The sequence below is a fragment of the Arachis stenosperma genome, chromosome 2 (assembly GCF_014773155.1).
Source record: "Arachis stenosperma cultivar V10309 chromosome 2, arast.V10309.gnm1.PFL2, whole genome shotgun sequence".
Classification (NCBI taxonomy): domain Eukaryota; kingdom Viridiplantae; phylum Streptophyta; class Magnoliopsida; order Fabales; family Fabaceae; genus Arachis; species Arachis stenosperma.
In genome coordinates this window covers 114,610,286-114,629,370 of record NC_080378.1, presented here as the reverse complement: position 1 = coordinate 114,629,370, position 19,085 = coordinate 114,610,286, and the positions used below count along the sequence as shown (strand labels likewise).

Here is a 19,085-nt window from a genome sequence, read left to right as displayed (position 1 = left end):
AGGTGACCCCCTATCTCCATATCTATTTCTTTTTTGTGCGGAAGGACTTTCTTTCTTGCTATACAAGGCAGAGCAAAACAGATTAATTCAAGAAGTTCAAGTTAATCGGAGATGCCAAACAGTTAATCACCTTTTGTTTGTTGATGATTCAATCCTTTTTTGCAAGAACTCACCTAATACAAGCCAAAGCATTTTGGAATTGCTAGAGATCTACGAGGACTTCAGTGGGCAAAAAGTCAATTTGAACAAGTCGGCCATCTTTTTCAGTCACAACACACCTCAGAACACAAGACTAGCAATTGCGCAGACACTAAATATTGAACATATCGGAGCTCAAGACAAATACTTGGGGCTGCCCTCCATAGTTTAGAAATCAAAGAAAGCAACCTTTAGAGCTATCAAGGATAAAGTTCAGAAAAGGATTACGGGTTGGAAAAGAAGTTTATTGTCCTTAAGTGGCAGGCACACGCTATTGAGAGCGGTGGGGGAAGCGATTCCTATTTACACACTCTCTTGTTTCAAGCTCCCGGACATGCTGTTAACTGAGATTCATAGCATGCTATCGCAATTTTGGTGGGGTCAAAAAGGCGCAAAACGAAGAATGGTTTGGATTAAATGGGACACAATGACGAGACCGAAGAAAGATGGAGGGTTAGGGATCAAAGACCTAAGGGCACAAAATTTGGCCTTATTGGGCAAGCAATGTTGGCGTCTAATGAAATACCCTAATTCTACACCGTCAAGAATGTTCAAAGCTAAATATTTCAGATATACAGATTTCTTACATGCAGGAAGCATACCATCGTGAGGCTGGAGAAGTGTTCTTGAAAGCCACAAGGTAATTGAGAAAGGCTTGTTATGGAAAATAGGCTCTGGTGCTGATGTCCGCATTTTCCATGATCCATGGCTCCCACCACAATTGCCCTTTAATGTCCCTCAAGCTGCAGTCACAATTCCACCGAATCTGCAAGTGTATTATGTTAGTGCGCTACTAAATCCTGATAGAAGTTGGAACAGAAACCTGATTGAGTCAATTTTTCCAGTTGATATATGCAATAAATTTTTTTTCCATCAAACCAACAGAGGAAGAGGATGAAGTTAATTGGTGCTGGACAAAATCTGGTATATATGAAGTTGGGTTAGGATACAAAGTTGCTTATGGGTTCTTTCATTCTCCTACTTCATTGATGCCTCAGAAAATACAGAACAACAAAGTATGGAATAGCATTTGAGAATTGAAATTATCTCATAAAATTAAAATTTTTTTTATGGAAGAGTCTTCATGAAAAGCTTCCGGTTTTGCAACAAATCCATAGTCGGTTTGCATCCACCCCTGCCACTTGCCCAAGATGCATGCTGAAAGATGAATCAATTTTTCATGCCTTGTTCTAATGCCCACTGTCTTCAATAATCTGGAGTCTAAGCTTAATAACCTCTGACTTATGGCAGAGAGAAGAGGAGACCTTCATCAATTGGTGGCAACGAGCTTTATCTTGGGCAGCGGCTCAAATCGAAGGTAGACAAAAGATCCTCTTCATCGCGGCACTGTGTTGGAGCACTTGGAAAGCAAAGAATAGGTGTGTCTTTGAGAAGCTAATAAGTCCAGCGCTAGAGATAGTGCAAGAAGCCAACAGTCTAGTACGTAAACTCAATAGCCATACCTGATGAATGCTAATAATTTCTCTTTATTCTTACTTTACTTTTTCTTAAGGTATTTATTTTCCAATCACATTTGGTGATAATTGAAAATACTCAACTTTTTTTTGTACATCCTTATGAAAACATTATTATTTTATAATAATAAAATAATACCTATCTTTAAGAAAAAAAAATATTTGGTGTAATTAAAACCACATTAATAATTCCTATTACCTGCGATTGTCTACGCTTATAGGACTATGAAAACCACATAAAGGACGATTTTAATTCATGAAATTATTTTTAATTAAAACAGAAAAATAATAAAAATTTGGTTTCTTCCTTCATTTTTCTCCTTTTCTTTTCAGAAAAAAAAAGTAAAATATATTTTCTGTAAGATTTCCATTTCCCCTTGAATATTTCACTTTTCTCAGCTTAGATTTCTTCATGAACAAACAAACAAGCACAATAACAGAAAACGAACCACCCCGGTCTTCTCTCTCTTTCCCAAGATTCATTCATTCAATCATCAAACCAAAAACCACATCACAGAGAGAAAGAGAGAGAGAGAGAAGTGGGTGTGTTTGTTATATAATCATAGAATGGAGAAGACTTCGGAGGTGGAAGGTACGGTGAGGAACATTCTAGAAGAAGAGACACTGAAGTGGGTGTTCGTGGGAGGAAAAGGGGGAGTTGGAAAAACAACATGCAGCTCCATCATCTCCGTGCTCCTCTCCCAAGTCAGATCCTCCGTTCTCATCATCTCAACCGACCCTGCTCACAATCTCAGCGATGCTTTCCAGCAGAAGTTCACTCACACCCCTATTCTTGTCAACGGTTTCACCAATCTCTATGCCATGGTACTTACTGTGCATGCTTTCTATCTACATTCATGCTTCAAAGCCATGTATTTTGTGATGCTTTGTTCCTTCTGTAATATGATTTATTATGTTTATTGTTATTATTATTAACGAAAGTTTATGTCTTTTCATGAATTTGAGCATGCCCATCATGTCATTTCTATTGGTCCATGCTTCAAAACCATGTATTTTTTATGAATTTGAGCATGTCTCTTGTTGTAATTCTTTTGCTCATGGTTCTAAAATCATCTCATTTGATGCTTTGTGATTGGATGATATGATTTTTTCCATTCTTAATTAAAAAAGCATGCCTTCTGATGAATTTCAACATGGCCATTTTAAGTTGTTAGTTCTTCCGGATTATGCTGCAAAAACATGTCATGTAATTTGATTTATTGCTATTATTAGTAAAAGTTTAGGCTTTTGATGAATTTGATCATGCCCATGTTGTCTAATGCTTTCTTAGGAACCTGATATGCAGGAACTCGTCTCGTTTTTTTTTTTTTTTTTTTGGTAATTATATTCTGAAATTTTGATCCCTTGCAGGAGGTGGATCCTGTGGCTGAACAAGAGAACCCCTCAGGCTCTGATGGGATGGAAAAATGGTTCTCAGAGTTAGCTGGTGCAATTCCTGGAATCGATGAGGCCATGAGCTTCGCGGAGATGCTAAAGTAAGATTACTTTGACTCTTAATCATGTTAAACAATTTCTTTTAACTACCTTCTAAATTAGTTTTCATTTGATAAGCCTCTGTTGACATATAATAACTTACAGATTGGTGCAGACACTGGATTATTCTGTAATAGTATTTGATACTGCTCCCACTGGCCATACACTCAGACTATTGCAATTCCCATCTGTTTTAGAGAAGGGCCTTGCAAAAATGATGTCTTTGAAAAGCAAATTTGGTGGATTGCTTAATCAGGTATGAACTTAATACTTCTTTTCTTCATCACATGATATTTCATCCACTAGTTAGAAGTTGATTACATTCTGGTTATGTTTCTAATACTGTGATGATCTTGACCTATTTCTAACATATAGAAGATTTATCTGATAACAGGATTTTGTTCTTTCATCAGATTTTTTCTTTATTTTTTCTTTTATAGGTAGATGGTTCTCTAGCCATCTTTTGATGCATGATGAGTTATTTTGTTATTAATATTATTTCTTTTCTATAATCATATATCTGCTGAGTGGAATATTGTTTGATTTTTCATTGGATAGTACGAGTTTGTTTGCTTCAACATCCATAGTGTAATAGGAAACTTTTTTAAATTTACACCACAGATGACTCGTATGTTTGGTATGGGTGATGATTTTGGTGATGATGCAATTCTTGGGAGGCTTGAAGGCATGAAGGATGTAATTGAACAAGTTAACCAGCAATTCAAAGATCCGGTATTTACTCCATTTAATGTCTGTTATTAATTGTTTTTAACATAATGATTTTTCTCCTCTTCACCAAATTAGATGTTCTTTTAAGGCTTGGGAATTTTGTTTTAGCTCTCTTCGTTTGACAATTAATGTGATCAACTAAAGCGTTCTAATTACCATATTTTAATTATTTATGGTAATTCTTATATGCTTGGCGTTGTATTAGTCACCAAGTACGGTACCAATAATCTTCTTCCAATTAATCTCTGTTATACTTCTTTTGATCACAGGACATGACAACTTTCGTGTGTGTTTGCATTCCGGAATTCCTCTCACTTTATGAAACGGAGAGATTGGTTCAACAACTTGCAAAGTTCGAGATAGACACACACAATATCATTATTAATCAAGTAATCCATGACGAAGAAGGTAGTGTGCTTGCCATATCCTTTAAAATGAGTTCATCGGTAGTTAGCGAAATTCTATATCTGTGTATGTATACTGTCTGCTAAGCTGTTTGTCCTTGTAGATGTTGAATCCAAGTTACTTCAAGCAAGAATGAAAATGCAACAGAAATATCTGAATCAATTTTATGAATTGTATGATGACTTTCACATCACCAAGTTGCCATTACTCCCAGAAGAGGTAAGTCATTCACTTGTTGTATTGTTGATAATGATATTCAGGGACGATCGATGCATATATGTAACAATAACAACTAAGTTGGTTACATGGCTCAGAGCCTCAGAGGATGTCATACTGTCATATCATAGAATCTAGAGAATATTCAATTGCAACCCCCCAAAGTGAAAAACAGCTCATATGCATTTTATACCCTAAACTTTGCAATTTGGCACTCTAAAGTTGTCAAACGATGCAAAAAAGGACATTCAATTAACTTTTCTTCCAAACTTTCTCTTCTTCAAAGGGTAATTGTGTTCATAGAACACTTTTCACATGAACATGTGATTTTGTAGGGAATGAAAGTTAACTAAAGGTCTTTTTCACACCGTTTGACAACTTAAAATTGTTGGATTGCTAGTTAAGAAAGTTTAGGGTGTAAAATACACCAAGTTTATTCCTTAAAAGTTGTTACATGGAGCATACATATATAGTACCTTGTTTATGTCAACCTTTAACTAGGAAGTGCACATTATAGGTTACTGGGGTTGAAGCTCTGAAAGCATTTTCAAAACATTTTAAGACACCGTATCAACCACCATGTAGTACAGACCCAGAGGAGCGGTTAGAGCGCAGGGTATTGGGACTAAAACAGCAGCTAAGCGAGGCGGAAGAACAGTTGGCCATAATCAGAAAGGAGAAGGCTTGATGGATCTTCCATTAATGAATAATAGGCATTTTTGGTCCACATTCTTTTTATTCATTCTATTTATTTTATTTAATGTTACAACTTAGAAGTAGCTTTCTCATGTAAACAACAAAGAGAAAAAGAAAAGAAAAGGAAAAAAAAACAGAGGTTAGTCCAAGTTGTTTCATGAATATTCTTTTATTCTTCACTTGTATATCACAGATTTTTGAGTTGGACACTTTCATATCAATATACTTTAGTTTAGGTTGCTTCAAATTCCAAGTAAAAGTGACATGCAAAATAATAACTCTAGTTTGTTATTGGTAGAAAATTTTCTTGTGTGTGACTTTTTTTTAAAAGCTTGACACAAATGATAAAATGATGTTTGGTCTTGCTTCTGCTTCAAATTTCTGATGATGGTTAAATTTTGCTCACTTATTTTTTGGGGTGAAATTAATCTTCCAAAGTGTGCTATGTGAATGGTAGTAACTTTATTAACTTTTGGTAACATATGTGCTTGTAAATATGTAAATTCACATTGTAAACAACTTGCAGAAAGAATAGTACAATGTATATTTACCATACTGTTAATGAAGTAAGAACTTAGTTCTCAAGAAAGTGACATTTTTCTTATTATTTGATGGGATTTTCAATGCTTAACTGGGATTACTTTTGTAAGAGAATACCGATAAATTTGACAAAAAAAAAAATTAATGACATGTTTAACGGTGTTCTAACTAATTTCAGTTGATATCTTTTTAGTCTAAAAAGCAAATTAAGCTATGTAATAATAATGACAATAACAATAATAAGGTAATTCCATTGCAATCTATATTCCCTCATATGATGTTTTACATGATTTTAAGAGTAAGAATATCATTTAGAGAACCATTTTTTTTTAACTGCTTCAATTAACTTCGTACAAGTGCTTACACAAAAAATAATTAATCTACCAGAAAATACTAATACATAAATAGCTTTATCAGCTGCAATAACATTAAGTTGAGATGGCCGAGTTGGTCTAAGGCGCCAGATTAAGGTTCTGGTCCGAAAGGGCGTGGGTTCAAATCCCACTCTCAACATTTCTTTATTATTTTAATGGACTTGGGCTTCCCTACTACTTATTTTGGTTTTTTTCCTTTGCCTTTTAACACTGGGCTTCCTCTTTGAGCCTATTTAATACAACTCCAACACCTTCTCACAATATCATACACGACCTATACGCTTTCAGTTTCACAAAAATTTTAAAAAACTAAACTCTTTTTTCAGTTCAAAGTAAGAACTAACTAGTAAGTAGTAAGTAGTAACTACTACAACCCCAGCAGAAAAAAAAAATTGTTTGGTCTACTACAAAAAGGGAACTACTTAGTTATAACTTATAAGCAAGGTCATTATTATCATATACATACTTATATAAATATTTCTATTTAAACCATGTTAAATTATTTTTCAAGTTATCACATCAAAGTTACGCATTTTGAGGACTTAGGTTGAGCATTTTCAGTAATTGAAAATTTGACTAAACACCCCAACATTCACTATGAAACCAGCAAAAAGAACAACAAAGAGAGGAACTTCAAATGCTCGAATTCTTATTTTTCGTCGTTGGATTGGATTTGGTGTTCACAAACACCCCAATTTTTAGAGTTCAAATATATACATTTGTCCAAAGATATGTTTCACAAGTTTATACCCAAAAACAACAAGGATATTCATCATCAAGGTGCTCTTGGAACAAAAAGAAGTAAATATTACTTTCTCAATGTCATACAAAAGGATATAATGTTCAACCCATATGGCATAGTTAGCACAGTAAATGGATTCTCCCATTAGAATGCCAAAATTTTACTTATCATGTAAATGGTTCACTAATGAATTCAACAACCGTGTATGTATATCAATAACAATTACTTCATCAACTAGATGATGATGATGATGATGATGATGATGATGATGATGATGATCTTCCATAGTAGTGACTAGCCACCATGCAAAGTTGATATGAAAACTACCACATCTTTCTCTTCTAGTGATGTATTCAGCTGACCAGATAGCTCCCAATCACAATCGTTCACAAGGACAAGAACTCCAGGTCGCCTGCATCACGAACAGCAGAAAGCGGAAATAATTATCAAACTTCAACACAACAAGTGTAATGATCAAAATTGATAATATTTCAAATTATATGTAGATGGAAATTTAGTAATTGACTTTAGCATTTTACACCTTAAACTTTCAAAATGTATAATTCAACACTCTCAAGTATACTAATGGTTCAGAAAAGGTTTTGATAAATTTCTCTTCCAAAAGTTAACCGAAGGTGTCGAATGTAAATTCTGAAAGTATGTGGTTTAAAATGAATACGAACTAAAGTTCAGGGGTCAATTAACAATTGCATTTTTTCCCGAATTGTAAGTTAGCTTAAGCATAACTCGATTGTCTCTCCTCTTGTCCACTAAAGAATTCAAGGTGCATGCATGAGTGATGAACATGATTAATTGTTTGCAATGCAAAACTCAGATCAATTTATGTTATTAAACTTACACGGTATCTCCTTTCATGAACATTTCAGGCCTCTCCTTAATCAAGTTCGTCCGCACCCAAGACAGCAAATCTTTCATAGTTAGCTGAGAAACAAGAAGAAAAGAATCTTAAAAGAATGTCAATCATAAAAGCGTGCTTCATGCATATCTTATTTCGTTAATATTTTAAGTCATGCATTACCTTGTCCTCTCCATTTTGGTTTTCAACATTGACATTGTGAATCTTCTTAGAGTCACAAAGAAGCTCCAATCCCCCTCTGTAATGGAAACATGAACATGCATCTTAATATAGCAGACAAAAATTCCAGGCTCTAACAGAACAATTATTTTGAACACGGTGCTGTATAAAACTCAGCACAGTCTTTTGCTAAAACAGTGAAAAACCAATTTGAAAAGTGAAAACCTATTTATAAAATCGACTATGCTACGTGTATACCAAAATCAGCCACTAATATAAAATACATGTTGGAATATAAATACACATTGAAAATAAATTCAACCACACATGTATTTGTATACAAATACATTAGTGGCTAATTTTGGTGTATGAATAGCATTTTTGTTATAAAATAACTTCCAACAGTTTACATTAAAATGTTGCAAGCCTATTTCAAATTAAGATTACAAATGTACACAACCCAAAAGATAGAACACAGTGAAATATCTCAAAATGATTTTTTTTTCCATCTGTTGCTTTAATCTATTAACTGGAAAGTGGAAACTAAACTGAACGAATCCTGCCAATTCAATAGCAAGAACAAACATTGTTTAAATTCTTAAGCGTGTTATGAGTTTTCAGAATTTTCGAAACAACAATCAGTAACATATACTCCTATTTCACAAGAAGACACTTAAGGATCACTTCGATATGGCTCTTTTTTTCACAAAATAACATAAATCATGTTGATAATAATTTTTCTCATCCCTAAAAACATGTGAAACATAGTTATATGTATGAATAAATGTGATCCAAAATCCAAATATTCTTTACTCATAATAAACAAAACCCCAAACAACAACAATATAAGAGACCAAGGAGAAAACTACTTGTGATGAACAAGAACCTAAACAAGATCAAGAGCTAAAATTTCAACCACAGCAACATTCAGATACTGTTGGATATTACCAATAATAAAAGTATTCAAACTCGAGAGTTCACCTAAGCTCACAGATGTTAGATAAACTCCAATTCTAAAAATCAAATTTTGGAGACCTAAGTATACAAGTTAACTAGAGAGATTGATAATCATGACCAAAACCTAAATCCTATTCTCACATTCTCAGTTATAAGCAACTCAAAAGACTAAGAAAAAGGAAAATTATTGATAAAAATAATTACAAGAAGTGATTAAAAAAAAGGATTTATAAACACTTACCCGAATTCCAGTGTTAGTTGCATGTTGAACAATGTTTTCTCAGAAATTCAGAAACACCAAACCCTATTAAGAGGAACCCTTCTTCACAACTTGCTCAATCCAATTTTATTCCAACGCTATAATACTAACATAAGCTTATATATATCAACAACTTTTAACCGCGTGATCAAAATCTAATTTTTAATCTCCACCGTTCATTTCTACTAACATAAAATCACTTGCAATCTGACGGTGTATGATTCAGAAAGGGGGTGTGGAATCAACGGTCAAGATCAAATCTTCAATTTTCATCATAAAATACGACACCTCCTCGTTCATCTCAATGCCTTGCGTTACCTGTTTTAGTGATTGGAAATCCCATCTTCAATTCGCGCAATCTGTGTCCAAAGTTTGAACCTTTGGCCATTTGGGTCGTTTCAGAAACCTGCAAATTATGCATAGGAGGTTCGAATTCGGAGCCTTTGAAGTTTCTATTTTTTGATAAATTTGTAGGGAGTGAGTGAAGAAGGGCTATGGAAGCTTACAAGAGATGGGTGAGAGAGAACAAAGATTATGTGCACTCGTTGGAGTCTTTGGCCAATGTAAGATTTTGCTTTTGATTACCAATTTCACTTTCTATCTTTTTTTTTTTTTAATTTGGTGTTAAAAATGGAAGTATTGATGAAATATTATTCGATTTGTAGTGATTATTTATGGGTCTTATATGAGAATTTAAGCATCTGTTTTAGATAGTTTATGACATAGTATTCATTTATAATCGAGCGGTGAAGAATTTGATCTTTGTTTATATCTAAAAAAAAAAGGTGAATTGCAGAGTAAGGTGGATACTAATGCTCCAAGTGCAAAGGGTTCTTACATGAGGAGCATGTTTAGATATATAGCTGTTCATGTGACTTTGAACTTCAACTTGTAGGGAGATTTTAGTATGATTACTTTGCTATGTTAAGTGTGATCATTATGCTGTTACATGTTTTTTATATTTATTCATTTTGCTTACTTGGATTCATGTATCTAATGTTTAATTGCATATAGTCATTCATTTTGATTATTACAATTCATGAACCCCAATGTTTAATTGTTAATCAGCCAAGTAATAAAATTTGTGAACAAAGTCATGATTGTGTTGTTAATAGTTTCAGTTCTTGTAATTATATAATGACACTGAAGTACACAGAAATCTGTGCAAAATGGCTATTTTAATATGAATTCACATTAAGTGGTAATGTGCTATCTTGTGATAGCGATGCTTATGCTCTTCTGTAAGAACAAGAGGATAAAAATATTGTCACAATATGAGTAAACAAATGATAAGGAAAATTTCATTTTTGCTATGATTGTAACTCTCCTTTCATATGAGTCTATGGGGCATATTGTGTTGAAACTTGGAATGAAGTTTGTTATATGTTGAGGATATGTATGTGTTGCTTGTTATCTCATTGGGTGATTAAAAACGTGGACAGGGCTTGACATGGCTTCTTCCAGAACGGTTCTCAGAATCAGAGATTGGACCTGAAGCAGGTTTTGTGTAATTTTGGTAACTTTTAGCTACTTGTTTGGATTTCCGCAATTATACAAGACTTTATCTCAATTCAAACAGTTACTTCTCTGTGGATTCCAAAATTTGAAGTAAAAACTGATTATGGTATTCCTCTTCAATTATTTGTTCATGTTGATCCTGAAAATTCTTATTAGAAAATAATAACACTTTACTTGGCGGAGATGTATGTCTTCTTAGATCCCGTTGCTGCAAATTCCCAAATTCACATACATATTTTGATTGCCTAAATTTCACTAATCTTATGACTTATGAGATCTAATTATCATCTCTCTTTTCTCCAATAATATTTGTCTACAATGTAGAAATTGGTGCCTCATTGAAAAATTTATGATTTATGCAGTGACAACCGTTCTAGGCATTATCACTGCTATCAATGAACATATAATCGATACAGCGCCTGCTCAAAACATTACAGGCTCTGTGGAGCCTTATACATTTCCTTATCCATTATGCTTATCTGCACTAAAAGATTTAGAAACATTAGTTGAAGTTGTGGCACAACATTACTATGGGGATGATAAGAAATGGAGTTTTCTTGCTGTTACTGAAGGAACCAAGTAAGTAGTAGAATGTAATTTAGCATTCGGCCCCTCTTACTATCCTCAGTATGCCATTGTTTTGTTTATATTTATAGTCGTTGATCCATTTTTCTTATTATCTCAAGTCACTATACAATTCAGGGTACTCGTTCGGTTATCTTTGTTTCGGAAGAGTGGATATAAGATGCTGCTACATGGAGGGGAGACATCTAATGATGCTACGTATTCAGGTCAAAATGGGTCCAAGCCTGATGGGCATTATGGTTCTAGTTTCTTGTCAAACAAAAATGGTCCAAACCCATCGAATCTGGAAGGAAGAGCACTGTCTGCTTTGAGTAAATTTGGAGATACAGCAAGGATGGTGTCAGATCCTGCACAGTTTCGTAGGCTTCAACACCAACAAGCAATTATGGCATCTTCAAGTAATCTATTTTAAATATAATTTTTTTTGCTAGTTGTTAGTGTTATGGAAAACCTTTAGGTTCTTTTATAGTGTTTCAACTAAGACACCATTTGGGAATGTAGCTTTTATATATATTTGGATACATGGTAATAGAAGTGCTATTTTAGATGAAGTGCTTCTTGATAAGCTACATATTTTAACTTCTTAAAAAGTATTAGTAGTGACTTTTGAGAAGTAATAAGCTATGTTCCCAAATAGGATAAAAATGTTAAAAATAAAACTTTTTTATTTGTAAACAATAGAAGGAAAAAAAAAATTAAATCATTAGTGTTATCCAAACTCAACCTAATAGTCGTTGCCCTCTGCATTCTTACAGTTCCAAGGGCGGAGAGACCAACACTTTCCACCATATTGTCAAAAAGAGGTCTTCCTGGGGCATTGTTTCTGATTGGGGAAGTTCTGTTTATTTGCAGACCACTTATTTATGTTTTATGCATCCGAAAATGTGGTATTCGGTCATGGACCCCTTGGTTCCTCTCCTTGGCTACTGAATGCATGTCAAACACTATTCTTTCGCTAGTTTCCACATCAGCGACTAACAGGAATGAGCACAAGTATCATCTTTCTGCCCTGGAAAAGGATGAGGTTTGAGCATTATGATTTTCTTTCACGCTCTCAGAAACAAGTTTCTGAAACTTTAGAGTCATATTATATGGAGCCTTCCTTCTTGATTCTTGATTCTTGATTGTTAAATTGCAACTAGAACTGCCGTTTTTATTTTTCGTAGTTGTCCAATCGTTTTTTTGGTAGTAATATTCAACTTTAACCTATTAAATAGTTGTTGTGAAATGCTTACGATTCAGATTAAACGAAGGAAGCTGCTATTTGTACTTTACCTTATGAGGGATCCATTCTTCACCAAGTATACGAGGTAAGACTGATTTTACATTTTCCTCTCTTTTCCTTCTTGTTTTCACTTTTTTAAATCTATACAATGTGACTCTTCTTCTAATAAGAAGGAGGAATGTTGATACTAAAATTTTCATATCTAATTTTTTTAGGCAAAGACTTGAGAGCACTGAGAAAGTTTTGGAACCTATACCTGTCATAGGATTTCTCACAGGTTGGTTTGGTGCTTATTTCCTTTGTCGTTACTCCCTCTGGTTTAGAATAACTGTCAATTTCGACAAAAATGGTACATTCTTATTTGGCAACTGTTGGTAGAGTAACTAAAATGGCACAAACTCGTTTGGAGAAAAAGACAGATACAGAAACAGGCAAAATATCGTTGTCTTAGGATAAAATTTTAGGAATTTTCTGTCGCGACAAAAAATTGGATACAGAGAAAAAGACAATTTGTCTTGTTTTTGCTTCCATTGTCTCAATATCTCATTATTTTCTATCCCTTAATACCTATGAAAATAGTCTAAAAGAAAAAAATCAATGTACAATTTCATTGATTCTTTTAGTTTCTCACTTTGTCTAAATCGACAATTATTTTGTAACGGAGGGAGTGTTGTTTTATCATGGTAGACTAGTTTGAGCATCTGATATCTGATGTTAACAAATTTTGCAGCCAAACTTGTTGAGCTTCTGATTGGAGCCCAAACAAGATACACCTACATGTCAGGATCATGATAGAAAAACTAAGATACTCATAGAAATTGGGAAGATATTCTTAGTGTTCTTCCATTATGTCTCCAATCAAGATCTTTCAAATTACCAAGAGATATCAAATCAGCAAAAGGTTTTGATTGAAATGTAAGAAACCATGCAAGGGTGAACATTACAAGAATCCCAAAGTTGGGAAGTGTAAGGCTTGCATGTGCCATGTGTGGGGATAAATTGTTAGCTATGATTATGATATGGCTCCACTCCCCACAAATTGTTATAAATAGGGATATTATATTTTTATTTAGGAGATTTTGTTCCTTTTTTTTTTAACAAAGTTCTCTCAGAAAGAATTTTATTGTGTTGTTTTGCACTCATAATAAGTTAAGGGATCATCAATTGGCAAGTTAATATGTGATCTTGGAGAAAGAAATTGTATTGTTTAAACTTGTTCATATTATCTTCCATCTGTATTCTTCTTTTGTGTGTTGACGAATAAACTACCATTTTGTCTCTCAAAATGTTAATTTCTACTTGATTAATTTACCAACAAAATAATATTTGTAGTCCAATATAGAGGTTTAATTAAACATTACAATCTTTTAAGTATCATGGGTGTAATTATTGATCTTTAAGGATTGATTTTAAAAGAGCTACAATTTTTTAGGGTTAAAATTATAATTTATTCTTATGTTGAATTATACTTTTAACCCAAAATAAGGTATATTACTCATAGAAGAAGAGGTATCTTATTGTGTTGTAGTACCTCTGTGTAGATCTAAGAACGAAAGAGTTTAACTTGTCTTTGTTTCTATTCATTATGGTTCTTTGTAATTGAATATAGAAGATATATATATATTTTTTGTTTAATTACTCTGTCGGTCTCTATAATTTCATCGAATTTTCAATTAGACCCCTATACAGTTATATCATATCAGATTTTGTAACTAAGTTCCTACCGTGACAAAAACATTGAAATTAATAGAATATTCTGTTAAACTATATAGAATATTCAGTCAAGTGTTAGGCATATTCGTTTTGCTTAACGGAATATTCTGTTAATTCTAACATTTTTATTATGATAGGGGCTTATTACAAAATCTAATATGATATAGGGACTCAATCAAAAAAAATATATATATAAGGACCTAATTGAAAATTCAGGAAAACTATAAAGACTGACAGAGTAATTAAACCTTTTTCTTAAAATATAGAACTAATGTTTTCTATGTTATTTTAAAAAAAATGAAAAAATGTAAAGGCTAGCTATGTCTTTACATTCAAGCTTGGCAGCAATGATTGTGTATGTTTAAAGGTCAACTAGGAATATTAATATTGTAATTTAGTAACCATTGCTACCTCCAAAACTAAGATGTCCCAAGCTTTTTGTCTGTTTTTTGTTGGTACAGATAAGAATAAGATGTCTCATAGTTAAAACAATACTCTAGGAGGCTAAATCATTATCACTAGGCATACTACAGTGCTTTGGCATAATTTTTTTACTTTTTTTTTCATTTAGAAATTTAGTCTTTTCTTATGTGTTGGATGTTTTAACAAAATGTCTATATTTTGGTACATTAGTGTGAAACTATTCACAAGCCTTTTGAATGTGGAAATTATAATGAAGGACTCATGACGCACTTTGAATATTCATCTCAACAATGTTCATGAATGTATCAACTTCCAAAGTGGCATGGCATAGTATTTTGAGTACTAATTTCAAACCATTTACCACCAATTAATCATATAGTATAGTGAAAATATGTCTGTTTTTTTATATATTTAAATATATTAATCTAAAAGTGTAAAAGGAAGAAAAAGGTTATGGTGACATAAAATGAAAAGTGAAAGCTATTATAAAAATGTTAAATGCTTAACTGTATGAAAAATAATACAGTAGTATATTTTAAACCAACAATTCATAGAAATGGAATTTATTTAAATTTTATTAACATGTAATACTCCAGAAACAAAATAATATAATATGCATAAAAGCCATTTGTAAAAAGGAATAAGAATTGATCAATTGACTAGAGAGTTGTATTAGACTATTAGTGGACACTCCAACGGAGTCTTATATATGCTTAATTCCAAAGTGGGTCCCACACGCACCAAATCATTAGAACATGTTATATTTGAAGGAAATATTGACCATTGATATGCTTTAAGGCCAAGTGTATCTATTTGGGATCACTAAAAATTTGGAATATCATTTTGATCTCAAAAACTTCAATTTCACTAATGATTTCTAAAATTTTAAATGATATTGTAATTTTTAAAATATATTATTATATTCGAGACTATTGTAATATATTTTATCAGATAAAAATAAATTTTTAAAAATTACAACATGATTTCAATATTTTTAAATCTATTTTGTTAGAAATTGCATCTTAAGGCTAAAATTGCTCCAATAAAAAATTGATTAAAGCTTAGATTGTGATATTACTTGATTTATTCATTTAGGTTCTCAATTAACTACTTGCCTCTTAATAAGCTGAGTTAATTCTTTATAACTGATTTCCTTTAGTTTTGGTTAAATATTTTTTTATTAAAAAAGGTAAAATTGATTTGTATTGTCCTTCCATACACAAACCAAATTAGAGATAGATATTTATAGTATTAAATAAGGTTTTATAACTTTTATTCTTACCTTGAGAATAATTTCATTATTATTAGAGGCAGATTGCATTCTCGTGTTAAAAAGAATAATAATAAAAAAAAACTTCGTTTACTATCCTATTTGATATTATTATCATCTAATCATATACTAATTATATGTGAAAATCTTAACAAAGGAGTAGATGAAAAAATAAAAGAAAACTTAAAAATAAATTGACATGAATAAATAAAATGTTATCCATTGAGTAATAATTTAAGTAGCATTGATTGAAGAGGAATAAATAAAAGGAGACAAAAGAGAATTCAACTTAAGAAAGCAGTGGGTGGGAAAAATAAGAGAATTGAAGGCTTCTGAATTCTGATGATTCACTCATCAATCACCATTCACAAACAAGCATCGTGAATTAAGCTTCTTTTGGAGGGTCCCTACTTTCCATCCCCTCTTCTAACGCCATTCTCATCCAATGGAATAGTTCTTTCCATCATTTAGAAATAAATTCGTCAATCAAAGTACTTTTTATTCATTATTTGTGACTAATAATACTTTTACGATAAAAGAGAACAGTGTCATGGCATTTCTTTATTCAGTTGAAAAAAAAAACTCAATGCAAATAGGACTTACAACTTTTTATTAATATTTTTAGTTATTAATTTAATTTTTTTAGTTTAACAATTTAATAATATATTTTTAGTACATATTTTTAAATATTATTAATTAATTATTAATAAAAAATATTAAATTATACTAGTAGTCTAGTATTTTTTTTAATTGAATAGAAAAATATTTATAATAATTTTATTTAATTTTCTACCAAAGATTAAAGAATAGAGGGAGAGAGGAGTAAAACAATATAATTATTTAGATGGGTTAACTATGAATTTAGTATTTGAAAGATTCAGTCGCAGACAAAAAAGTTTTTGAAAAAAGTTATCAACAAATTAAAATAGTTTGTGAATGATTTGAAAATACGACAAAAAGAACTAATAAATATTATAATTTTTGTAAGTAACAAAAAAAATTTTATATTTAATAAACGGCGTATTTATTATATCTAAATTTTTGTGACGATATTTGAATAAATATTTTATCATTAGATTTTTCTTTTTATTTTTCAAACAAACAAATGAGGTCATTCACAATAATTTTTTAAAAAAAAAATTACTTGACAAAAAATTATCAAATATTTAAGAATAAAAAGATTTTATTTTTTTAATAATGTTTGTAAAAATTTATATCAAAATTTGATATCTAAAGTCATTTTTAAGAATATATATTTAATATCTAATTTTATTTTTGTCGTATTTTTAAATTTTTCGAAAACTTATTTGTAATATTTTTTGGGGTTCATTTGTTAACAGTGCGAACTTTTAGATACCATTTTAATAATTTATTCTTATTTAGACTATATTGATATTAAAATTTAGCATAAAATATATTTTATTAAATGAAATTTTTCATTTATTATTAAAAGATTTATCAGATTTACGTAAAATATATTTACCACTTATTATTAATAAAATTTTTTATTTTTTATATAGATCATAGTAGAAAATAGAATTCTTCCTTCACATTAATTAATTACTATAAAATAATTTAAAATATACAAAAAATAACGAATGAATTTCATTATTATAATTAGGGAACGGTAATAATATGACACTTTTTATTAATATCACTTTTCTATTTTATCATTGTAGGTTATTTTTTGGGTATCATTTCAGATATTTATAGTAATTAAATTAATTTAAAATTAAAATTTATATTAAATATAATATTTAAAATAAGGTTGGTATTATAGAAAAAAAAATCGTATTATTTTAAAGAAAGACTAATTAATTACTATTATTTGTATAATTTATTAAATAAAATAATTAAAAATAATATAAAATTTAAATTAAGTTGAAATTAAATATTAGAACAATAAATTTCACATTAAGTCTCAAATTAATTTTTATAATATATAATTTTATAAATATTTATGTAGTTATTTATAAAATCTAAAATAAAATTGAACTAAAATTAAACATGGAAGATTCTCTAAAAATAAATTAATAAGAATAGATAATAATTTGAAAAAATAAACAAAAAATATATTATTAATTATGGAATAAAAAATTTGTATTTCTTAAAATATCTCCTTTTGTTTTTACACAATTTATACTTCGAATTTGCCACCTGATTTTGGACGTTGTTTTTGGCCGTACCTTGAGTCTTCAATAAAAGCGTTTTCAATTTCAATAGTAGCAATGGCTTGTATCCTCTTTGCAATTTCTCATCTTTTCCCACAAGGGTAAGCTCCCTCTCAAATCTCAATCTCAATCTCAATCTCAATCTCCTCTTTCAACCGTCTATTTTTACTTTCTTTCTTTTTTTTAAAATAAAGTAGCTTTACACAGTAGAGTGGAGCAAATTTAAAGACAAATAGACGATCAACACCTAGAAAAATACAACATAAAGACTCTCCATGTCATCTCCAGCATAGCTATCAACAACACGAAGAGCGCACACCTTTCCATTCTTCATTGCTAAGGAAGGTCATATAGATGATTTCTTCAACACCTTTGCTCTCATTCTGAAATATCCTCCTATTCCGTTCCATCCAAATGTTCGAGATGATCGCACAGAAGCATCTCAATCACTGCTTTCATTCCTCCTTTCTACGCGGCTCTTCTGTCCAACTTAGGAAGTGGTCCTTCATTAATTTCGGAAGAGACCATAGTCGGCCAAACACAGATAACCAAGCATTCCACACCTTCCAGGCATAAACGCATCCAAGGAACAAGTGATGGACCTGCTCAATATCCATATTGCATAAGACACACCGCGTATCAACCTGGTTGAGAATCCCAAACCGACTCAGTCTTTCCTTCGTATTCACCCTGCCTATCAAAACAAACCAGGTGAAGAGCTCTACTTTTGGTGGAACTAGACCTTTTCAGATGGAGTTAGTGTAGCTGTAGCTGGTAATATCCTCCCCAAGCATTCCCTCTTGTAGCACCTGCACAAAGGAGTTAGTCGAAAAAATACCAAGTTTATCATATTTCCACACCACTCTATCCTCCCTAGTATTTACTATCCTCACAGGTCTCAAAGTCTCGTGCAACTGACCCAGAAGCCCCAACTCCCATTGGAAGAGCTCTCGCCTCCATAGGAAGAGCTCTCTCCCTAGTATTTACCTTCTCTCTTTGCAATTAAAATGTATTGACTGGATTGTAGTCGAGCAAAATGAAACAATTAAGATACCATAT

General features: G+C 31.6%; 3 protein-coding genes and 1 non-coding gene across 4 annotated transcripts; 3 read left to right on the top strand and 1 right to left on the bottom strand.

The window, feature by feature from the left end:
• Positions 1-2,090: 2,090 nt before the first annotated feature.
• LOC130962167 (ATPase GET3A-like) lies at positions 2,091-5,331 on the top strand. The gene is made up of 7 exons (XM_057888285.1): positions 2,091-2,498; positions 3,045-3,169; positions 3,273-3,423; positions 3,789-3,899; positions 4,166-4,304; positions 4,405-4,520; positions 5,035-5,331. The coding sequence occupies exons 1-7, from the start codon at positions 2,241-2,243 to the stop codon at positions 5,203-5,205; spliced, it is 1,071 nt and encodes a 356-aa protein (XP_057744268.1). The 5' UTR covers positions 2,091-2,240; the 3' UTR covers positions 5,206-5,331.
• An 854-nt stretch (positions 5,332-6,185) lies between these two features.
• On the top strand, positions 6,186-6,266 carry TRNAL-AAG (transfer RNA leucine (anticodon AAG)). Its single transcript has one exon. It is a non-coding gene; the product is annotated as a tRNA-Leu (tRNA).
• Positions 6,267-6,913: 647 nt separating this feature from the next.
• Positions 6,914-9,212, bottom strand: LOC130961683 (ubiquitin-related modifier 1 homolog 2). Its single transcript, XM_057887667.1, has 4 exons — positions 9,104-9,212; positions 7,909-7,984; positions 7,729-7,811; positions 6,914-7,281 (listed from the first exon to the last, which is right to left on the bottom strand). Exons 1-4 carry the CDS (start codon positions 9,124-9,126, stop codon positions 7,164-7,166), a joined length of 300 nt encoding a protein of 99 aa, XP_057743650.1. The 5' UTR covers positions 9,127-9,212; the 3' UTR covers positions 6,914-7,163.
• Positions 9,213-9,440: 228 nt separating this feature from the next.
• On the top strand, positions 9,441-13,674 carry LOC130960485 (peroxisome biogenesis protein 16). Its single transcript, XM_057885892.1, has 8 exons — positions 9,441-9,684; positions 10,564-10,621; positions 11,002-11,218; positions 11,342-11,622; positions 11,980-12,248; positions 12,467-12,534; positions 12,665-12,726; positions 13,180-13,674. The coding sequence occupies exons 1-8, from the start codon at positions 9,616-9,618 to the stop codon at positions 13,239-13,241; spliced, it is 1,086 nt and encodes a 361-aa protein (XP_057741875.1). The 5' UTR covers positions 9,441-9,615; the 3' UTR covers positions 13,242-13,674.
• The last annotated feature ends 5,411 nt before the right edge of the window (positions 13,675-19,085 follow it).

Bases quoted from the DNA above. Each gene is read 5' to 3' on its own strand.
- LOC130962167 (XM_057888285.1), top strand. From the start codon at position 2,241: ATGGAGAAGACTTCGGAGGTGGAAGGTACGGTGAGGAACATTCTAGAA. The intron at 3,170-3,272 runs GTAAGATTACTT...AATAACTTACAG, and splicing joins AGCTTCGCGGAGATGCTAAA to ATTGGTGCAGACACTGGATT. The intron at 3,424-3,788 runs GTATGAACTTAA...TTTACACCACAG, and splicing joins TTGGTGGATTGCTTAATCAG to ATGACTCGTATGTTTGGTAT.
- LOC130961683 (XM_057887667.1), bottom strand. From the start codon at position 9,126: ATGCAACTAACACTGGAATTCGG. The intron at 7,985-9,103 runs GTAAGTGTTTAT...TTTCCATTACAG, and splicing joins CAACTAACACTGGAATTCGG to AGGGGGATTGGAGCTTCTTT. The intron at 7,282-7,728 runs GTAAGTTTAATA...TTCGTGATGCAG, and splicing joins TTCATGAAAGGAGATACCGT to GCGACCTGGAGTTCTTGTCC.
- LOC130960485 (XM_057885892.1), top strand. From the start codon at position 9,616: ATGGAAGCTTACAAGAGATGGGTGAGAGAGAACAAAGATTATGTGCAC. The intron at 12,249-12,466 runs GTTTGAGCATTA...CTTACGATTCAG, and splicing joins CTGCCCTGGAAAAGGATGAG to ATTAAACGAAGGAAGCTGCT. The intron at 12,535-12,664 runs GTAAGACTGATT...TAATTTTTTTAG, and splicing joins TTCTTCACCAAGTATACGAG to GCAAAGACTTGAGAGCACTG.